The following is a 24,060-nucleotide window of genomic DNA, read 5'->3' as shown; positions in this document are numbered from 1 at the left end:
GGGAGGGTTGAACATTTTCGGCACGAAATTGACCTTATTGTCCGCATACCACTTCAGCACGTTCTTGGAGTAGTGGCATGAGGCCAAATCCAGCCAGAAGATTGTTGGGACGTTGTGGGCCTTCAGGAGAGGAAGCAGCCGCTTCTGGAGGCACTCTTTTATGTACACCTGTCCGTTTATCGTGTCCTGGGTCACGAAAGGTGCACTCCGCTTCCCGCACGTGCAGATGGCTTGCCAAACCAGGAATTTCTTCGCAAATTTGGACATCTTCTGAGTGCGGACATGCTCCGGAACGCTGAACTTATTCTTGGCCGTGAAAAACAGGTTGCCGGGGATCTGTTTGAAGTCGGCCTTCACATATGTTTCGTCGTCCATGATGCAGCATTCAACTTTCGTCAGCATGTTGAGGTACAACTTCCTGGCACGGGTTTTGGCGGACTTGTTCTGCTTCTCGTCGCGATTAGGGGCCTTTTGTACCTTGAACGTTCGAAGCCCAGCCTTAGTTTTGGCCTTCTGGACAAAACTTCGGCTTAGGTGCAGCTTCTTAGCCACATCCCTAACGGAGGCGTTCGGATTTCGGTTGAAGGCCCCAACTACGCGGTTGTGATTTTTGGTGTTGTACGGAATACTTTTTCCTTCACTTCTGGGCTTCCGATCGGTGGTCAACCGTTCCTCGAACCGCTTAATCACTCGCGACACCGTGGAATTCGCGATTCCCAACGTTTTAGCGATGGAACGATGCGAGAGATCCTTGTTCTCGTGATGAATGCGCAAGATTTTATCACGCACGAGCTGTTCTTTCGACTCCATTTCCGCGAGTTTTGATCACAGGACTTTAAAACTTGCAGGATGTAAATAATGCACTATGAACTAAATCCACCCAAATTTTCATTAAATTCTACCCAACGGTTAAAAAGTTAGAGCAATTTCATAGTGTGGCAATTTCATCGTGGACACCCTTTATTAGGCCTCAGAACATTCCAGCGGTGCCGACCGGGATTGAAATCAGGCCTGCTGGGGTAAGAAGTAATCACGCTTATCACTACACCACCGGCGCCACTACTGATTTTTTTGGCATTCCTTTTTTTTTATAAAATATTATTGTATTCGAGCAATCTTTATTTTACCATTGAAACAAATAAGAAAATTCCGAAGATAATGAAAAACCATGCGCACACATTATATTTCTAGAAATGATTACTTTTTACACATTTTGCTGTAAAAACCGTTCTTGGAAAATGTGTAAAAAATACACTTCTATTGACATTTGCTGGATTTACACATAAATTTGTAAACGAAGTTTACACATTTTATGAATAGGCCCCTTTTTTCACGAAATGTGTGAAATTTTACGCATTAATGTGTTTACGCTGGTTACCGTGTGATTAAACTGATGGGATTAATATTAAATGCTTATTTTTTAGAAAGAGAGGATTAATTATTAATCATTCGATATGATTAAACTGAGTTTAATGTCAAATTGATTAAATTTCAAGTAAAATGGGAATAGTTCAATTTATCAGTGTAACCCTCCTGTTTTCCCCCTAATAAGGTTATCTCAGGGAGAACCATCCATCGTCCACATTGCAAAAATTGGGCGACTACGGTGGGCTGGGCACGTCGTAAGAATGCCGCACGACGACCCAGTGAAAATGGTTCTAGAAAGCGAAAGGAACAAGAAGAAGAGGCGCGCAGCGGGCAAGGTGGATCGACCAAGTAGAAGGTGACCTGCGGACCCTTCGCAGACTACGAGGCTGGCGAACTGTGGCCATGGATCGAGTAGAGTGGAGACGACTTCTTCGGACAGCAGAGGACAACAAGGCCTTAGCCTGATTGGTAAGAAGTAAGTAAGGTTATCTCAAATTCTGAAAGGGTGGTACAATTTTCGCATCCACAGAGATAAGAATATTTAAATCTTGACGACAAATTACACAATGACTTTTAGAGATATTGTTTACAATCACTCATGAACGAATATTTATTGAGACTATGAAGCATTGCACCAATATTTTCTTCAATAGTGGAAATACAAACAAAGTTTTGGTCTTTGATATTGAAAAGGTACTGAATCCAATTGTATGTTTTCTAATTTCGTTAAATCGTTTAAATGTTGCTCTTAAGGATGAAAATTAAACCTGTTTTTGTACTTGTTAACGCTTATCATTGTTGTTTACAGAGACATAATATATTATTGTCCTGGCATGGTTCGGCCGTTGTTTTTTTTTTTTTTTTTTTTCTCCTTTGGTTTGTTTTTTCCGTCGATCTTGTTTTCCGTGCTGAGCACCAATGCTTCCGACGTGCCAGGAAGGCAGCTCCCACTCCTGGACCCTACCTATCGACCCATCAACTCATGAACTGGGGACCAAAGGCTTTACTTCCCATCCGAAGGAAGGCGTGATCAGAGATGTTATGCCTCAGAACATCCCGGTGGCGCCGACTGGTATTGAACCCAGGCCTACTGTGGTGAGAGGTAAGAAGAACGATCGGCCGTTGTGATCGTCGTAAAAAAACATCACTTCATTTTTATTTCCGCACAGCAAAACATAAATTTTAATATTACATCCAAGAGGATGCACTTTAATCACAAACGAAGTGACAGACGGAGCGGCTCGAAAACTTTGGTGACTAACCTTCTATTGCAATTTTTCAGTGTACCACATGGCAACACCACTACTACTGGATTGTACCACATGGCAACACTACTATTGGTTTGAACTAGCATTTTCACCAAATGTACTAGAATATTTTGGTTCTATCTCTTTCACTCTAATCAAAACTGAAATGCATAAAAAAATGACAAAATGATACGCACTCTTTGCACACTGTCAAAGAATCATTGTACACAAAATCAACTTTGTTCAAATCAAAACAAAAAAACTAACCCATCTGGTGGATGATGGCACAAGCTTCCAAGAAAATTCTATTACAGTGAACCACATTATTTTAATGGATTTCTTCGCCAGTAAGTCGTCTGTCACTTCGTTTGTGCTTTAATCATGTCGAAAATCTCATGTAATTTTTATGGCCACAAAAATTAGGTTCTTAATTTTGAAAAATGTATCGGTTATAATTCATTATCTGAAAGAGCTTCGTTTTCTGAGCACAGCGATATTTTTTTCGAAGCCACACACTTTCTTCTTGATTTTTAAGTCAAGATTGAAAACAAAATAATAACATCACTGTTTGACACTAAACTAACAAACTGACAGCTCGCTCCCATATAAAGTTACACCGAGGGGCACTAATAACAACCGGTGGAGACTAACGATTTTAAATTGGCTTGACTAGCCTATTGGTCCCAAGCAAATCGATTAACGTACCCCATTCTAATCGAAATTCTAGTACTACACAATGTTTGTTTTGATTCGCTATGAAAGTTTGACAGATAAAATGAGGGGTTCATGGATTTTCCTATGTTTCGAGGGGTTCATCAATTAGCTTGGGACCAAAGATAGTACCAGAGCTGAGCCAAAAAGTAGAGGACGTTTCTTCGGGACCTACTAGTGTTAGAGTTACCTCTATGCTAATAAGGTGATTTTTGCAAATGTAATCGTACTTATTTAAAATAGTTCCAGTGTACCAAAATTGATGAAATTTTTTGGGTTTAGGTTCCACTTTTAATGCAGATTACGAATATGCATTTACCTCAATACCCTTAAAGAACCCAATTAACAAATGCAGTAAAAGCAGTATAATGTCAGTTCATGCTCCGTATTAATGATAATTTTGTCCTTTATGGCAAGTAATATTACACAATATTTTTGACACGATTAAAGTGCATCTACTTTTAAAGTGTTATCAACATTATTTTTTTGCTTTGCGTATCCGAGAAATTTCTCGATTTATTTTTGAGAGTAGCCAATACTTCATTGAGCAGCTAATTATTTTGCCCCTAGTGAAATGTATTCAAATACGCTCTGAATCGCGGTTGTTAATCGATAACCGTCAATAACGTCTGCAATGCAATTTCACCATTGCAGTTGTTAACATTGACGTCATCCACGAGACCAACTATTCGGCAAACGGCTTAAAGACAAGTCGTTCATGTCAAGCAAAGTAATCGGTAAAACACGAATCAACGCAACTCAGAACTTTTCCCATGTATTTAAAGGTCTACCAATATAAATTATCTCCACAATTGCTTTCTGACAGCTTATAGCTGCAAAATGATTAATGATCATGTGTATTAATGTGAAATTAATTAAATGCATTTCATAATAATTATCGGCGCTCTTGACTACGGTTAATTGATTCAATTATCGAGTTCACTGTTTCTCGTTCATGAAACGGTGAATCCTTTTGATTAATGAGCCATCCTTTGAGTTGATATTTTCTCCATTTCCCTAGTATGTATTGCAACCACTGGTCCACCCACCATCCGAAGAAAATTTAATTGATGTGCATGCCAACAGATTCAGCATCGCATACCAAAGCACCAGAAGTAGACGCTGATCGCTCTGGGTATCATCCACTTGTTTCGCTTGCGAGCCGGATGAGTAGAGGCAAGTTGTTTGAATTAATTGACAACGGAGCAGAAAATTCCAGAATTTCCATCATACCAGCGTTGATGCCGTTGGTGGTGTTGCTGGTATTCAACTATAGTGGTCAAAGCTGGAATTATAGCACAACCGACCAGGATAAAAGCATTGGGCCACCGCTGATTAATCAATTTGTCGCCGCTTATGTGCGGCTATTTACAGCCTGTTAAGAACTCAATCGACCGTTTAATTGCTATGTGTTAGATGTTTACACATGATGGCGTTCTTTGGTCCCGGGGTTCCAGTCCACCCGGGGCAGTTTCGGCTCTCGATCTCGGGTACAGGATTAGTCGGTCGCTTCATATGTTGGGGTCAACGGTTTGTGTTGCACTGCGACAAAGGCAATCATTCAGAATGAAAAAAAAATGTAGCAGTAGAACATACATCAGCAAAACGATTAATCGCTTCCTGAAAATTATCCGTCGTAAAATTGGCAAAGTGTGACACATACATACTCTCGCCTCGGTGAGTAATTTGATGCTATTTATTTCCTTTAATTCACACTATAGTATGCTGATGTCGGATTAGAGTTCCGAGACGCATCTGGAGCGTGATAATCTACGAGTCGCGCTAAATTTGGAGCACGCATGTGAACCAGGTTTGTTATACATCAGGGGTAATAAATTCTATAGTTTCATGCCCATGCTGTTCAGGAGTAAACATTCACATTCTACCATGGTAGAATAATATAGCTGAAACACCCACGAAACGAAATCTTCAATGCCCCACTAAACAAGTGAGACTAGTTTAAAATGTTCTATCGGATACATTTTTCCTTAACAAATATTTTTTGAGTATGATTTTCACTGAACAATTCTAAAAAAATAATTATCTAGTCCACGCAGCGGGGTGGCTTAATATGAAATAGCTCTATTTTGAGACTTATTGTTATTTTATTATATATATGCGATGAACCAGGTTTCTAATTGAGGGTCAAACTTATTTTTAAATGATGAATGTTTTGGCTAGGCTAAACGCCATTATACCGAATGGTATTAGGGAAACGTGAGGCAATACGCGCTCCCTAATGAAATGATTGATATTCACTATAAACATTCTATTACAGCGCATTCGTTAGTTTTAATAATCTACTTGATGCTATCGAAAACATCATGTGAAAATATGCATTCATCACCGTAAAAATGATTTTTCAAAAAATCTTCTCAAAATAGCGTTTTTCTTTTTCGCTTTGTAATATGCTCCGCCGCCTCGTAAGCGTTAGGGTACGGCCAGGGTAGACGCGACACGCGACGCGACTCACGCAAGGAATAATAATAAATAATAAGGCCGCGGCCAGGGTAGACGTGACACGCGACGCGACGCGATGCGACTCACGCAAGGAATAATAATTCGCGTCGCGAATCGCGTCTACTCTGGCCGCGGCCTAAGATTCTTTTGAATTGGTCGCGTCGCGTCGCGAATCACGTCTACCCTGGCCGTACCCATAGGCCGCGGCCAGGGTAAACGCGTTTCGCGATGCGACCAATTCAAAAGAATCTTATTATTTATTATTATTCCTTGCGTGAATCGCATCGCGTCGCGTGTCGCGTCTACCCTGGCCACGGCCTTATGCTTTTTGCAAGATGTTATTTAAGGGGGAAAATACAATTAGAATTTTTTTTTTTCGAAAAAAGTTTTGTTGGCTTAATTTACTCTATATGTATCTGGGAATGAGCCTTTAAAAGCATATACATGTCAAAGTTGAACTTTAAATGCTTCTACTGAAAAGTAGTGTTTTCAAAATCGCCGTGCAATGTACAGGTCAGAGTTTTCATTCAAATCGATTCCGGTTTTCTGTTTTATGTTCATAATTAAATTCTCCACAACATGAATAGAAAGATTTTTTGGATTTGTTTGTTATAACATTTTTTTTTCTATAAACAAAGTCGAAAAAAATAGAGTTTTTTAAATTTTTTTTTCCAACTTCAAATTTTTTGGGAAAAAAACATTATTTTTACATACGAATTAATTCATGTTGTGTGTCAAATTTAATGTCCTGTTTTTTTTTGTTTCAGACGTGATCATGGACGTAGGGACTGCACGGCGCGAAGTGCTGCTTTAAAAAATTGACTTCACATTATTTATAATAATTGGGCTAAATTGCAAAATTTAAAAAAATGTCACTGATAATTAATCTTCATTAAATCCTCAATAACATACATAAAGAATCGCTAACATTCATTTATTTCCCTACTCGCAATCCACTCTCAAAGATAGGCCTCATTTCAGGCCTTCTAATTGTACTTCCCCCCTTAAGTTGTATACATTTATGCGCTATCTGTACGTACACACAGAGATTATTTTACTGGGGTCAGTAATTTTTTACTGGGTTTTCAAACAGCTGAAAAAGTCAGTAAACTGAAAATAACGGTCACACGTAATGCAACGAACAATTTTAACATATTTTATTTTTATCATCAAATAAATGTAATAAGAACACAGTCTGTATAAATTTCAAGAAAAAATCACTTTTATACAATTTTTTACAATTTTTTTAAGTTTACTGACTTTTTCAGCTGTTCAAAAACCCAGTAAAAAATTACCGAACAGGGAGGCCGTGATTTTGTGTGTATGTTGCGGGAAGTTTACATTCATTTTATTTTTTCCTTGATTTGTATTCTGTCTATCTTGTTTCCGTACTGAGTACCAATGCTACGGACGCCTGCACAGTGGTTCCCTGCTAACCAAAACCTCAAAAATGAAAGTTGATATTTTTTTATTCAATATTTTTTTTATTATTTTTACATGTTAAGAGTATCTTAAATTGACTGATTTGAACAGCTTTGTTGATTACAGATCTTTTTATGGTTGTTTTAGGGTATCATTATCAGAAATTTTCAAAAACTTGACGTTTCGTTGTAACGTCTGTTGTTACTATTTTGCTTAAATAATGTGTATATCAACTTGGTTGCTTGAGAAGAAATGTTCCTCGGCTTATTTCACGTGAAATGGAAAGTAAAAAAAAAAAATGGTATCTGCATTGTTTTAAGTGACAGTTCATAATAAAAAAATTATGAAAACATACTTTTTTTCACATTTAGATTAAGTAAAACATGTGAAGGACACATCTGCCCTTGGTTGGTTGGTTGTCTTTATTAAGGAGATGGTCAGGCAGACGCTGGTTCATCTCAGCATCTGCCCTTTAGTAACCAAAAAAATATCTTAAAAAATTAACTTTCAGATAGGATTTAATGTGTTTTGCGATTATTTTTTTTATGTTGAAATTAGGATTAACAAGTGAAGTGTTCTTCGAAAAATATCCGTATCTAAGTTGTATAGTCTGCACACTGTATACTGTAGTAAGCGTTTTTTCCTAGATTTTTTTTTTCCGTCGATCTTGTTTTCCATGCTGAGCACCAATGCTAACAACGCCAGGCAGGCAGCTTCCACACCTGGACCCCACCTATTGACCCATCAACTCATAAACCGGGGACCAACGGCTTTACTCCGCTGGAGGAAGGCGTGATCAGAGATGCCATGCCTCAGAACATCCCGGCGGCGCTCGATGTCAATCATACAAGGTCTGGAACAACATGCAGCTTGCTGGTGTTAGAAGCAAAAATGTTGTAGACATTGCTGAGCAAGCGAATGCCGTTGTCACGGCAGCACAACATTCCATACTGCGAATAGCAGACGTGTCGTCACAGAAAACAGCTGTTTCGTGTAAAAAGATAAAAATTGCTATGAAATACGACCACCACTAGACATTTTCACATTTCACTAATACCAATAACCCTTTTGGGCCAGACCTTGTATAATTGACATCGGGCGGCGCCGACTGGGATTGAACCCAGGCCTGTTGGGGTGAGAGGTAATCACGCTTAACACTACACCACCGGTTCCGCTGCTGTAGCAATACACAATGCATTTTTCAAAGCACACCAACACACACACACGCGCACGCGTGCTCCATTTTTCTGTTTCTTCGTTATTGAGCTGTATTATACATCTTGCAACAAAAAACATGTGGCATGTACATGTGTACATGTGTGTATAGGGTATGACGCACCCACACTACACAACAATATTATTAGTATTCTGAAATATCATTTCGTGTCGCAAAATGGAAGGTAAATTCTTGTTTGTAACAATTTATTTCACATATTTTGATAAACATTCTTTTCAGTGGAGCAGCAGATCCAGAAAACAACACTGGTTTCGGTTCTACTACTAACTGGAAACTAACGATTTTAGTTTGGCTCACTACTTGACTAGCCTATTGGTTCCAAGCAAATCGATTACGGACGGGTACGGGTACGATTACGGGTACGATAACGGGTCCGTACCCCATTCTAGTTGAAATTCTGCTACAAAATGGTGAGTTGACAACCTGGAAGGAGCGGAATACCTAGCCCTGGTCCTCACAAGTTCCTACTTCACGCCTCCCCGAGTCATATGATAACAAAAGACTACCAGCTGAAACATGGACACAGCTGGGTGGCGTAGCCTGGGCAATGTTGCCAGTCCGGCAATAGCAAAGTGAAGAGGTGCGAGGTGCGAGATTCGAACCACTACCTAGTTGCAGTATGCATGCGCTCAAAACTCTCGACGGTGTATAACACCCGTCGAAGTCGAACGTCGTGACCCAACATTGAGCAACTACGGAACACCGGATTTGTCCAGGACTATGCGCAGCAACTGGAAGTTGCACTGCCCACGGAAGAGCTTCTCTTGAAGATGGCTGGAGGGACATCCGTTGCGCCATAGGTAGTACTGCTGCAGCGGCACTAGGTAATGCAATCCCGGACCGAAGAAATGACTGGTTTGACGGCGAATGCAAACTGTTAGTAGGGGAGAAGAATGCAGCACGGGCGAGAATGCTGCAACACCGCACGATATTGAATGTGGAGCGATACAGACAAGCGTGGAACAGTCAAAACTCGGTTTGCCGAAGGAAGAAGCGTCAGCAGGAAGACCAAGATAGCGAGGCGATGGACAATCTGTACCGTGTAAACGACACACGGAAGTTCTACGAGAAGCTAAATAGTTCGCGCAAAGGCTACGTGCCGAAAGCCGATATTTGCTAGGACTTGGACGGCAAGCTTCTCACGAACGAGTGTGAGGTGATAGAGAGATGGAAGCAGTACTATGACGAGCACCTCAACGGTGAAGCAGCAGAAAATGAAGGTGGCACGGCAACAGACCTTGGAGCACGCGCAGTAGACGACAGGCTACCGGCCCCTGATCTTCAAGAAATTGAGGAGAAGATCGGTCGGCTGAAGAACAACAAAGCAACTGACCAGACAACCAGAATGCACGTGTATTCAAAATTGGTTTCTTGATATACAAACATATATACAAACAAACAATTCGTATAGCATGCAAAAAAATGGCTTATACGTACAAAAGTGGAGGTCATATACGTGCATATATTAATTATTTTTTTTTATTTAACATCAAATACCATTTAATCTGTAATAACAAATTCATTTAAAATAGTCTTACGATGTAATCCGATTTAATTTGTGATACAGTACGACGGAAAAATGAGTCATTGCATGTTAGTCTGAAATTCGCATTCTATACGATTTAACTTAAACATAATGCGAGGTATGCCATTTTTATATGCAATTTTGACATAAACTGTAGCAATTAAAGATACTGTCTGTACATTGTTATACGACTTCTGGTTATCTGGGTGGTGTAGATCAACTACCAAGTGAGCTATTAAAATACGGTGGTGAAGCACTGGCTTAAGCGCTGCACTGGGTAATTGCCAGGATTTGGGAGGAGGAGATATTACCGGAGGAGTGGATGGAAGGTGTCGTATGCCCAATCTACAAAAAGAGCGACAAGTTGGATTGCTGCAACTACCGCGCGATCACACTGCTGAGCCGCCGCCTGTCACCATTTGCAAGAGAGTTCGCTTCGCCGATGACATTGACATCATGGCACGGAACTTTGAGACGATGGCGGATCCTTACACCAGACTGAAGGCTTAAGCTAGGCGGATTGGACTTGCCATCAACGCATCAAAGATAAAATACATTTAAGGAAGAGGTTCTAGGGAAGACAATGTTAGCCTCCCACCCCGAGTTCAGATTGACGGTGACGAAATCGAGGTGGTCGATGAGTTCGTGTATTTGGAATCACTGGTAACCGCCGAAAATGATACCAGCAGAGAAATTCAAAGACGCATTATGGCAGGGAATCGTGCCTACTTTGGACTCCGAAGGACGCTCCTGTCGAATAAAATTCGCCACCGCACGAAGTTGACTGTCTACAAGACGCTGATTAGACCGGTGGTCCTCTACGGCCATGAGAGCTGGACTATGGTCGTGGAGGACCAACGCGCCATTGGTGATTTCGAACGGAAGGTGTTGCGTACCATCTACGATGGAGTGCAGATGGATGACGGAACATGGAGGAGGCGACCCAAGTAACAAAAAGTTCTGATAAAAGGCTATTTGTGGCTTATGCAGCTTGGTCTATAGAATTCTAAGCAGCCTCATTTTTAATTTCCGGTAGAAAAATCATTCTAAGTAGCTTCTAACGGAATTTGAACGGAACTTTTAGAAAAAAAGTTAAAAAAGCTCCCTTGTCCCTCTAAGGTCTAATCGAACGTTTTGTACATTCGACCTTTTTATCCTTCGACCTTTTGTCATAGATTCTGTTTTACTAGTAATTTACAAAAAGGTCACGTTTATGTTGTTGGAGTATAGGATCGCTAATTGAATGAATGAATGAAACTTAATAAAATTTCTGGTTACGACTCTCAGGAAGTGAAATTAATAGATTTTATGTGTCAAATACATACCATACAACTTCCTCTTGCATATTACTAAAACAAATATGATCATAATAAATTATAATATAGATGTTTTGATAATTTCATAAACCCGATGATCATTTTTTTCCATCTGAGATGAGTATTGGCAACCAAAGTTTCAACCTGAAGAAAATAATATGAGATCAATATGTTAATCACACAATGCAAATTTTATCTCAACTATCATAATCTACAAAAGGACAGGCTATGTCCTAAGAAGCTCGCAACATAATAAACAAATTAAAGATAAGTCTAACATGCTTGCACAGTGCTCCCGTGATAGCTCGCGAAAACCATCGACAATATACTCTCTGTTTACTTCACTCATGTATGCTATGCTCCAACAACATAACCGTACACGGCATAACTGACGACGGTGTAGGATCCGATCCCTCATGGTGTTCAGGTTACTCTCTCCATCTCGCGAGAGCATGGAGTCAAAAGAGAACCCCTATGCTCGGGCAGGAGACTGTTCCCGTGTAGCCATGAGGTGAGAAGTGAGCTTTGGAGATGCAGAACCTTCGGGTCAACGTGATTTCTATGCTGCAGCGATTCAAAGGCTCGATTCATTGTTCATCGGTGCGGGGTGGCGTACGGTTGTGTCTTTTTATTAGCGATCTTTGCTTGCCGTGTGTGTTCTATGTAGAGGTACGTGTTCTGGCGAATGCAGTGTGTGATTTTGTTTTTGCTCTTGTCGGGTAAAACTTTCCAACTTCATCCGGTCTATACGCACTTGTTGAGGAACTTCCGAATGGTGCGAGTTTTCAGAAGTTCATAATTCTCTTGGGAGGAAGTTTTTTTTTTCTATCTCCTTCGAAGGCGAGACTTTCGACACGCGCAAAAGTTCATCGTTTCTCAGTGTTGCAAGCCTGTGGGGGTGCTTAGGACTAAGAATTCAATAGAATCCCTCGCTGAAGTGGAAAACAGAGAAGAGTAGAGGATATTTTTTCCTTTAGCAAGGATTAAATCACGACACATCCCCGAAAGCTTTTTCGTTGGTGGTGGATTTTCAGGATAAATCATTTTTTCTTCCATTCGCGGAACCATAACGTGCTACAGTTCCATTATTTTTTTTGTGAATGGTGAAAAGGTGTGCAACCAACAAGTGTAAAACAGGAGAAATAAGCAAAGCCGGAAAATTAAAACACACGGTGTGTTAAAAACGGTGAAAAGTGTACTTTCCTTGCCCGGTCTCATCGTATATTCGGTCCTGGCTGTCTACACTGAAGAGCGTGTGGATAAAACATAGTGAATAACCGAGTTTTATTACCATGTTATTTGCACTTGGAGAAAATACAAACAAATAATATTTTGAATACTTCACGCCGTGCTGCCACACTTGGAGAAAGGGCCGCCACCGTACTGCAGTAGGAGATTGGCCTCGTTTCACTTTTTCCGGTATGTGTCAACAGTGAGAAGAGCTATCTTCTAAGCTTACATCAATGGTTGGGTTTTATGGAATGGGTGGTCGCCTTGGGGATTAGCTTAGAAGGAAAGAAAGAAAGAGGCAAGATTACTCGTTTACAGGTGAAATACATTTGCATAATGCATCGAGCACGTACTATTGACAAAATGATTTCTGATGCTATGGAGCGGTAGATGATGAGTTCGAGCGTTACATGCTTTACACTTGGTTGGTTAGATGAGTGCAAACATGCGTTAAAATCTTGAGCTGTTTGCCGTGAGAAATACGTGCATATGAATTTGCTTGCAATTGTTTGCGATAAAATCGATGATCGCAACAGTGCAGGATTTATCCTTGGCACGTACTGGGAGTTTGATTTGTGATGAAGATGGCGAGACAGCTGTGCACTACTTAGGATGAAGCATTAGGGAGCTGCCTTCCTGGCACGTCGGTAGCATTGGTGCTCAGCACGGAAAACACGACCGACGGAAAAAACAAACCAAAGGAAAAAAAAAATATGCCTTTATTTCCAAAAATAAAAAAGTTAATTTTTTAATCTAAATGTGTAGATCACCCTAATGCTTACAACCACCAAAAGAAATTTTTAAACACAAAAACTTCACGAAAAACACAAATATTCTAAGACTGATTACCTCATAAATTCCCACCCTGGATTACTGCATAGTGGGACGACTCCTAACAAAAGGTAGCCCTAAGTATGTACCTTTAGAAATGATAAAACGATCCATAAAATATTGAAAAACGTTCTTTAAAAATATCAAAATGATCCATATATTATGTAAAATTTAGCAACATAATTGTAAAAATGTGCCCCTAAATTTTCCAATGAATGAGCATTTTAATTGCACGAATTACCCATAAACATATTGCCATTCAGCAATAAACCTATTACTGCGGAGCTACTCAGGTTTACTGTTCTGCCCGTGTTTTTTTAGAAGAGCGGAGCGAAGGGCGAGCATCTAGAATAAGCATCTAAAAGAATCTTCTAAAAAATATCCATAGGAAGCTTCTTAACACTCCGAACGCGATGCCTCCATGTGTAACGGAAAATTGGTAATGTTTTAAAAATTATTACTCAGCAATTTAGCAATAGATTTTAAACCTATTGATGTCGAATAAATCTTTAAAGTCTGTAATTTCAAGTGGGGCCCATTGATTTCAAATTCGTTAATAAATAAAAAAGTTTGCCGTCACCCATTTTACCAGAGGCATCATGTTCGGAGTGTAAAGAAGATTATTATAGAAGCTTTCTTTAAGGTAATTCTAGACGCTTACCCGTCGCTTCGCACTTCTAACTAAAAAAACAGTGGTATGTCAGTAAATCTAAGTAGCTACGTAGTAATGGTGCAGTTTTTAAAGGGTTAAAAAGTTTGTGTCCAAAACATGAACAATATGTGTCTAATTTATGGATCATGAATATATTTTTAAGTGCGCAAACTTAATTTTCTATGGATCACTTTCATTAGTTTAAGGTTCATTGCTGAATGTTTTAAGGATCATTTTCAATATATTTATGGGTAATTCATATAATTTCAATGCTCATTCTTTAGTAATTTAGCGGTACATTTTTACAATTGTGTTGCTAAATTTTACATAAAATATGGATCATATTGATATTTTTGTGGTTCATTCACACTTATTTAGGGATTTTCAGTGGGATTTTATGGATCATTTGGGTGTTTTTTAAGGATCGTATTAAAATTTGCTATGGATCATTTATTGCTTTTTATATTCAAAAGTATGTTTACCTAACAAAACCCGAACAAAATTCTGAAAGGTCTTGTAAAAGGCCAGCAATGGTTTCTTTCGATTTTTAACCAAACTGGATGTGACGTTTTGGAGTTATGCTTTGAATTTTAGTCCAAATGGTAAAGATTTACCGTAGCAACCAATCATGCAAAGATTCATCAAAATCTGAGAAGTTCGAGTTTGAAATTCAATTTGTTTTTGCTATTTGACCAGGAAATGCTCTATGAATAGTAATGATTATTATTTTAACAACAGCAACTTACAACCTGATTCTAAACGCTTAATGTCCTTCAGATGGCAACCCCATCATGCGAAACTTCAAATTACATAAGAATACAAAAATAAGTTCATTGATAGCCAAATATAGTTCCCAGGACCACATCTGGATATGTTCCGGGTATTTCCAGGGAAGTGATCAGTTCCCGATTAGAACCAAAACCAATCATGTGACATAAAAATTATATGAGAGTTCAAAAACAAACCAGCCAAATTGGCAGTCCAGGACCATATTGGCCACATTCAGCCATATTCCAAGTACTTCTGAGGACGTGGACAGTTTCTGACTAGGACCAAAATCTATCATGCGACACATCAAATCACATTAGTATTCAAAAACAAGATCAATGACAGCCAGGGCGTCACAATATCAGCTTCAATAGACCAAATCGACGCGACAAAGAGCCTCTGCAGCCTGCTGGCTTTCTTTTTCTGTTAGAGTCAAGCATCTTCGCAGCATTCTAAAACCTCAGTCGGCGTGCACAAACAAATGTTCAATCGCTTGTCTCTCTTTCTCCCGTTGCTCCATTGGTCTTTCTTTCAAGCTTCGCTGAAACGGACGAGCGAAAGAGCACTCGACTTTCATATTTTCGTCTTTGATGAAACATATCAACAGAGGTTTCATGACGTTTATGACGGAAAATTAAAATATATATTTAAAGCAAAGCATATGAGAGAAACAAAACTCGAGTTCATTTTAGAGCTTCGTAAATGCAGAGCCCTGATGACAGCAAAACCGAGTTCCTAGGAACACCTTGGCCACATCCCGCCATGTTCCGGCTACCTCCAAAAAAGTGTCCAGTTTCTGGCTAGGATCAACGACAGCCAAACCAAGTGCCTTGAACCACATTGGCTGCATCCGGTTATGTTCCGGGAACCCCCGAGGAAGTGGCCTGGACAAAAAACCTATTATGGGACACATTAAATAACATCAGAATTCAAAAACAAGATCCTTTTGAAAGAGGTTAACTTTTTATTGTTTTAAATTCAATATTAAATTTCAGAAAATAAAATCTATAAAAGAAAGACAACCTACAATTCATGCATAACATGGGAAAAGGGTCTATCAGTTAAAGGAAGGGGAATGTTTCTTCTATCCGATAACTTTGTTGGTTTGCGTGGGCGACCTTCGGTTGGCACGAGAGGGTCATACAAAGGTTTGTTTATGAAAATCTGATAGGCCATTTTCACATGTTCCTCTTGACTTGGATTTATACAAAGTACACCGTTAAAAAGTAAAAACATACATTTACATTTGATTCTGGAAATATGGTTATTTATTTGAATAGATATGTTGTACATAAGAAATACAATAAGGTATAGTGTAACAATTACAATGAAATAATATATTTTTGACGAATTTCTCTATTCTGTTACAATATCATCATGAACAAAATCTTATTCAATTTCATCGCCAACTTTCATAAGTTCCTCAAATGCATTGCAGTTATTAGTATCAGTTATTGAACAGCTTACAAAATATCATGAAATTCTTCATGATGTCAGGATAATCCAGAAACACCTTTTTCTGTCGTCTTTTTGCCATCCAAATGGAAATGATCATGGGTCCGATTAATTCTGGCACGAATGAAAACTGAATGAACATACTGAGGACAACATTGAAATCACCAAGTATAAACTTGTCGTTTGAGAATTCAACTTTCACTGGCGTTAATTCACTCATTTTTTCTTCTACATCTTGTTTTGAAGCAAGAATTACTTCTTTACTCTCTTTCACAATTTCAAGTATGAATGGCCTACAAAATCGAATATTTTGAGGCATAGGATTAAACCATATAATTTCCTTTCGATCGTTGTGCATGAACAACTGAATCGGTGTTAAAGTTGACGAAAATATGTCTGAATCATCCTGACATCCTTCTGATAGTTTTTGATGATATTGCGAACATCCAGTTGATCCGTCCATAGAAGAACCAGTTCTGTAGAATCAAGATCGTTGCAATCCATATACTCGTTGAGTTCTGCTTCAAATATTTTAACGATTCTATCTGTTCTAACAGCGCCTGCAGCTTCACTCTTATTTTCGATGCACTTCCTTCGATGAATTCACTAGGATGGGCACATATCACATCGTAAGGTGGAAATCTTGAAGGTGTCGCTATGTATTACTTCATATTGAAATCTACTTAATTCAGCATCAATAAGTACACTAAAGGATCTGCTGCTGACGTCATTCCCCGTTGATCAGTTAATTGAGTCAGTATTATTTTAGGTTTTTAGTTTGATTTTTTAATACATGCCCAATAACTTTCACTAAATTCAGATCCTTTCGATTATAAGTGGTCCGTCTTGCTAATAATGAAGCTTTTTTGATGATGTCAACTTTGGGATCAACTGATTAATTATCTATGATGGGACGTTATCCTCTTTCGCTCAAGTCCGAGAAAAGTTTTGAAGGTCGTCCACGTTTTGTTCTGGCGTCAGAGGTTGAGGCAACATATTGCTTCTGTTCAATAAATTCCTCGGTGTCAAATTCTCCAGTAAGCCCTTCTGAAAAGATGACTCAAATCGCTCTGTCGTGCGATTTGCTTCATGCTACTTGTTATTGTATTTAGTGACGATTTTATGGATCTTGTCATCGAAACGTTTTCGTGTTTCCGTTGCGATGTTATAATTTTCACAATTTTATTCAATGATTCTTTGAACATGTTCACTATGTGTTAATTTATGTGTTAACATCCATTGACGGCAATCGAATGTGCAGGAAGGCAGCTTCCACAACTGCGTAGGATATCGCACCCACACATGGGCCGGGACCAACGGCTTTACGTTCCTTACGAAGGAAGACGTGACCAGAGATTTTTATTTCTCAAAAAAATCGAAATACAAGCTTAGGTATGAATTAATCCCATGCTTAAGTAGGGGAAATGTATGTTATGTCGGCCTAAGTGTCCCTAATTTGGGCCCATACATAAATTCAGCAATCGACGAAATTTTCAATAGCAACCAAAAATATCAATTAGTACCGTCCCAATGACAATTGGTAAATAGCAGATTTTTAGCGATGGGCCCAATCTTAGAGATCCATAGGCCAACATTAGATCCATTTCCCCTATGTATCATATTCGTCATAACGCAGGTACTTACATAAAAATATGTACAGGTAGCTACTACTGTCATCAAACAGCGAACTTCATATTATTTATGCTAACTGTAACATAGTTTAAAAATATTTTGAATTATTTTGAGCAAAAATTCAAGCCTTTTTGTAAATTTGGTCCTGAAATATTGAAAAAAAAAAAATGTTTGCAATAAGATATTTTGATAGTACCAGCCAAATAAAATTCTTAAACTCGCTAAACAGTCGATGAAAATGATTGTCCGTCTGAACCTGCTTGATCGATTTGAAATCTGCCATACACGGTGTTTCGCGAAAACCCATTAATAGGTATAAAAACACACATTTCCGCTATAAGTGCCCCTCCTTATTTATTGGGTAAACTATGGTTTACTCATTAATGGGTAAATGGGAGGTCTGTCAATAAATGGGTGTTTTTTACCATTCTTCTTAAATTATGTTTTTCGTAAAATGGTAGATTTCAAATCGATCAAGCAGGCTCAGGCGGAACGCTTTTAGAAATTTCTCCATACGAATGAGTAAAAGTGACTCACTCTCTGAGTTAGTTTCGTTTTCACTGCAGTGAAAAGTGATGTTTCCTAACACTAAAAAAAAATCTTCTAGAACCTCGCCTAGAATAATCATGAATTTGATGATACATTGTCTTAAAATCACTGGTCGTATCAAAACTGATCGACAATATGATTAATTGAGATGCGTGATCGTTCACGAAAATTTAGTTCAGATGACCAGATCTTTTTACCAATGGTAAATTATTTAATCGTACCTTATTCTAAATCGTGTTCGGAACCTTTTAATTAAAAGATACTAAAATTAACTTTGAATTAATTCGTAAAGAGTGTATCACTTTTTTGACATAAATTAAATTTTATTTCCTTTGGATGTAATGTTACATTCGTTATTGATTCAGTCTATCTATGACATTTGTTTCAAAATACATTGATATTATTTTTCACGTTAGATTCGCTTTAAAAATTGGGGGGGAACACGAGTTTGATTTTAAAAGTATATCACAATGAAAAGTATCTAACTAACTAAGGAAAGGGGCGTCATTTCCAAATATCGTCAAAGAGTACAGCAAACCCTCACTACACCCCTTGAAGGGTTAAAACGTACAGTCTTGATGTTGGGATGTTTCTATAGATCACAGTTTCTATAGTGACATTATATTGTAGGACAGGACTGCATTGGCAACACCGCACATGTTTCGGATACCTCTCTGGGAGTGGTCAAACAAACAGGCATTATGCGATATCAGTTCCTTTCTAAACAAATCCTTTAGGGATACACTGGAGTCGCTTTTTACGCGGTTTTTTTTACACGGTTTTTTTTTACATGGTTTTTTTTTACACGGATTTCGGAATTTACGCGGTTTTTTTACGCGGATTCCGGAATTTACGCGGTTGTTTTTTACGCGGATTTTGGTTTTTTTTTTACGCGGATTTCAGAATTGACGCGGTATATCGCTTTTTACGCGGTTTTTTCTTACACGGTCTTTTTTTACGCGGTTTTTTTTACGCGGATTTCGGAATTTACGCGGTTTTTTTTACGCGGATCCCGGAATTTACGCGGTTTTTTTTTACGCGGGACGTATCACCCGCGTAAAAAGCGACTCCAGTGTAATGCAATTCGATTGTAAATGTTAGTCTTCTGATGAGATGACGGAGATGGATTAATTTCTCTAGTTTTAAGAAGTCGACAAAAGAAGCGCGTGTCATATTGTACAAAATATATTTCTTTGTTTTGTGCATATGAAAAAGCGAGCATAAACGAGAAAAACAAGGGCACAGGAACATAAAAGCCTGTCCAACCTTTTTCGGTTGGATTCCTCAAACATATATTAGCCTCTTCAAAGGAATACAAAGCTTTATACAACCACAATGCCGGTGCTTGTAGCATATGAGGATCACTGCTGTTTTGCTATTCTTTTCGTGTACCTGTGTCGCCTAAGGATTTTTTCCACTATCTTTCTTTTATTTTATTTCTTCTATTTTGTCCTACACTCCAGCCAGCACTAATGTATACAACCTAAGCCAAGCTGATTCCATACCTCCCACACTGCAACCACCAATGTCCATTGTTTTTCTTCATTGGAAGGCGTCATCCTGCTACTACCCAGTTGTTGTTTGTTTCCAACGTGATCGGGATACTCATGAAATTGAAGAGATTGTAACATATGTGCTTCAATACAGAGAAAAAACAAATCCAAGAGGATGCTGCGTAAGCTTGTTTGTTGAGACATTTGCATCCGTTATTGACAATGGATTGATCCACCAGTTGAACAACGAATCTTAGGGACAGGATAAATGAAGTTAATCACCGCAGGCTTCGTCAGCCATTTCAAGTCAAGGGCAATTCAATTAGAGAACAAAACACATTAAAATCTCATTCCGAGCACCAGTTTGGGTAGGATTATCCGGCAACGAGCTTAAGGTTTATGTCTCCTTTCATGTTGACTGGGAAATGATGACGACTGACGTGAGCAACGTAAAACGCAAAAGAAAACTTCATAAATAATTACAGTACACAAATTTATACAATTATCTCACCCTCAAATCTGTTCTTTGACGACAAACTGCGATACATATTTTATTTCGCCGCAAAAGCAAAAAGGTAGTCATTTTGCCATTACGAGGCGACCAAGCTTTGCGTTCACAAGGATCTTGCTATCTTCTGTTTCGTTTCATATGCTGTGCGGTGCTGGTAAACGGTAAATAAAAAACAGTGTATGTTTAAGGTGAATTATGACATTTCCGGATTGGTTCTAACGCGATTTTCCTGTGGCCACGTATGTTTAATTAAGAATGGGAAAGTGATCCAGTAATAGTGTTGTTGGTGTTCATAGAGTTGCGGTGTGCGTGTTTATTTTACCCGAATAATCGTGGAATAATATTCACCTAACTAATTTAATTTTTATAAGGCGAGATCAAATGACAATTATCAGTTTTTTTTTCAGAAATGATTTTTAATCAATGTTTATTCAAACTTAGATTTATTTCTGGAGTTAGAAGGAAATTTCAAGCTCTTTCATATTGTACCCGACATAAGAAATAATTATTGTGATATTTTTTCAACATCACTAAACTTAAAAGTAACTATTCAGTGTCTGAAATCTTGGCTACTAGTGTATCAAATATTGATTATTTGTCGGTATGTTTTCAATCTTGACATACTGAGTCTTTATGAAGTTTAAGCAATTTGAATAAACGCTGCTTGTATGAGTACACATTAAGTAAAACATTAATATTGATATCACATCAAAATACATGCACTTCAATCGTGTTGAAAATATGGTGGTACTACATGCCAAAAAGGATCAAATTATCATTAATACAGTGCATGAACTGACATTACGCTGCTTTTACTGCATTTGTTTATTTTTGTGGTCATACAAATTACATGAGATTTTCGACATTTTTAAAGTGCATCCTCTTGCATGTAATATTAAAATTAATTTTTCGCTGTGTACTCTTTTAAGCTATTTGTTTAAGAAAATGATCAAAATTTATTGATTTCTGGCTCATTTATAGTAAAAAAAACTTTTGAGTTTGCTTAAAAACGAAGAAATATGGGATAACAGTATGATTTTGTCTCCACCGTTTAATAAAAATGTCCAATTTATGAATTATGGGGTAATGTAGCTATGGCACTAGGAATCCTCAGTGCCTTCTCAGAATCCAATAAAGCTTTGTCGGCTCACTTATCCAGTGTATCCACTTTACACGCTTGAATTCATTAAAAATAATCTAGACTTTTTTTGAAAAGGATTCAACTTTATTATATATTTTTTTTATTTACTAAAATTTACAACTAAGTAATAAAAAGAGGCAGTTTGGGGCAAAACAAGGATGTTTAACCTATTTGTTAGTGCTTAAAATTGTGTTATGGTTGATCACTATGTGAAATGCAAATCGATTTTTACAAAACCAGTTTCATTTAAAAGCCAAGACCGGCCTTCACAATCTTATGTAGCAAATTGAAAATAGGATTCAAATTCTTTTCTCTTTCATTACCATTTGAAAAGAGTTAATAAATTTAGTTTTGATTTTTCTTTTAAAATAAAAGAAAACTGAAAAATAATAAGACTTACAAAAATTTTAGCGAAGATTAAACTTTCATTTTAAAATATAAAATTAATAAATAAATCATTAATGCCTTCTTTAAAATTATTTTAAAAGTCAAACTGGATTATAGCTGCACCGGTGGTGTATTGGCAAGCGTGATAACCTCTCACCTCAGTAGGCCTGGGTTCAATCTCAGTCGGCGCCGCGGGGATGTTCTGAGGCATAACATCTCTGATCACGCCTTCCTTCGGAAGGGAAGTAAAGCCGTTGATCCCCGGTTCATGAGTTGATGGGTCGATAGGTAGGGTCCAGGTGTGGGAGCTGCCTCCCTGGCGTCGGTAGCCTTGGTACTCAGCACGGAAAACAAGATCGACGAAAAACAAATCATGGAAAAAATAAATAAAACTGGATTTATTTAGTTGAAGATGCTAATTTCAAATAACAGACTGTAGTGGTAATTTTTATACGATAGATGGAGTAGATGAAAGCATAGAGTTGATACCTACGACTGGATTTATTGTTAAAATTATCAATAATACTTACGCAAAAATGGTACAGGCTTAGACTGCTCTCAAGCAGTGTTGAGAAAATATCGCCTCTTTACCGACTGACTTAAATTTTCTTAAATTATTTTTTATTTAATATTTTTCTTTATCACCACCGTCAACTTGGTCTCCTCTTCGTACGCTATCCACTGCTTCTCCGTATGGTCTTCTTCCGGATTCTCTTTGTCATTATAGTTGGTGTCTTTTGATGAGGTGGTCTAAACATCAGCGTACGTGGGCTAAAATATAATTCGGCCTGATCGCCCATTTTGACCCTATTGAGCAGAAATCGTCATACATATCTATGAGTTCGGCGTTAACGATTCAATCATTCAATCATTCAAGGTAAACGCAAATCAAATTTCTCTTATATCCAATGTAAGGTTGGGTTTATTACATCCTATTATTACATTATTACATTATTACATTATTACATGAAACATAACACAACAAATGTAATGGCTGTTCTTGCTTTAGACTGCAGCATACAAGCAAGTTTTTCCAGAATGTATTTTTGTTCAAACCTTCACCGTGAAATTCTGAAATGCATTTTAATTTTTTGTCACTTCTTCGAAGAATAAAAAAAAATATTTCTTCAATACAAGCGACACCAGATTTGAGGATATGGTTTCATTTAGCAGAAATTTAAATTCCATTTTGAGGGTTTTTTTATATGCATTCATTTTGAAGACTTTTCATGATTTGTGAAGTTGCTTGAAGACATGCTGAATCTGAAGATGACTTCCGATGGATTTAGGATGATTATGGAGGAATAAATTTTAAGCTGGCATATATAGATTTTTGATCAATAAATGAAGATTTTGACTTCATATTTTAAGCTCCTTTCTGAAAATGTCTAATGTGAATAATGTAACAAAACTCGGTTATTTCAGAATAAAACTTGATTCACTTGAATATTCACAGGACTTCACTTAAATCTTCGATTAGCTGGAGATCTTTTGAATACTTCTTGATCAACGTGCCATTTTGGAAGAATATATTCACATTATTACTTGATCAACCTGAAGCCCTGAAAAATATCTAAAGGGCTTTATTGAAATCTTCGATCAGCTGGAGATCTTTTAAATACTTCCTGACCGACCTGCCATCTTGAGGGAGCCAATTAAATTTTTGGCCAGTTCAAGATCTTTCGATCTTCCTAAACAACCTGAATTCACTAATATCTGATCAACCAGCAATATTGAGAGACTATCTGGAGACGTCTTTTTAATGTTATGAACAGTTCAATATCTTAAGATTAATAATTGATCAATCTGAGGGCTTGAAAAATAACCAAAGGGTCTTAAATCTCTGAACAGCTGTATATCCATTAAATACTCTCTAGTTAAACTTCAGTCTTGGAAGGATATCTGAAAGACGTCATTTGAATTTTTAAACAGTTGGAGATCTTCAGAACATTACTTGATCAACTTGAAAAGTCTTGAATAATATCCAGAGAACTTTTTTGATATCTCATCGAAAATCCGTGAAAATCATACATTCTACGACGCTTCCTGAACATCTACGAAGATTACTGTACTTTCAAGAAGTTTCTTGAACTAAAACTCTAATCTAATCTAATCTAATCTAACA

At 37.9% G+C, this 24,060-nt stretch overlaps 2 protein-coding genes across 2 annotated transcripts in view; both read left to right on the top strand.

Annotated features, from left to right (window-relative positions):
• The first annotated feature begins 9,355 nt into the window (after nt 1-9,355).
• Nucleotides 9,356-10,921, top strand: LOC135713033 (uncharacterized). The gene is made up of 2 exons (XM_065236145.1): nt 9,356-9,541; nt 10,580-10,921. The coding sequence occupies exons 1-2, from the start codon at nt 9,356-9,358 to the stop codon at nt 10,919-10,921; spliced, it is 528 nt and encodes a 175-aa protein (XP_065092217.1).
• Nucleotides 10,922-11,988: 1,067 nt separating this feature from the next.
• Nucleotides 11,989-24,060, top strand: part of LOC135712115 (somatomedin-B and thrombospondin type-1 domain-containing protein-like) — a 119,971-nt gene continuing 107,899 nt past the window's right edge. Inside the window, exon 1 of the mRNA XM_065235118.1 lies at nt 11,989-12,705. The gene's annotated coding sequence lies outside the window, so the exon portion shown is untranslated. The remainder of the gene's footprint in view (nt 12,706-24,060) is intronic.

The sequence above is a fragment of the Ochlerotatus camptorhynchus genome, unplaced genomic scaffold, assembly GCF_037179485.1.
Source record: "Ochlerotatus camptorhynchus isolate MF236.1 unplaced genomic scaffold, CSIRO-AGI_Acam_v1.1 ptg000003l, whole genome shotgun sequence".
Classification (NCBI taxonomy): Eukaryota; Metazoa; Arthropoda; class Insecta; order Diptera; family Culicidae; genus Ochlerotatus; species Ochlerotatus camptorhynchus.
Note: the sequence above shows the minus strand (reverse complement) of the source record. Positions and strands in the feature narration are given on the sequence as shown.

Excerpts from the sequence above, each read along its gene's own strand:
- LOC135713033 (XM_065236145.1), top strand. The coding sequence starts at position 9,356 with ATGCTGCAACACCGCACGATATTGAATGTGGAGCGATACAGACAAGCG. Across the intron at positions 9,542-10,579 it reads ATAGTTCGCGCAAAGGCTAC|ATTGACGGTGACGAAATCGA; the intron begins GTGCCGAAAGCC and ends CCCCGAGTTCAG.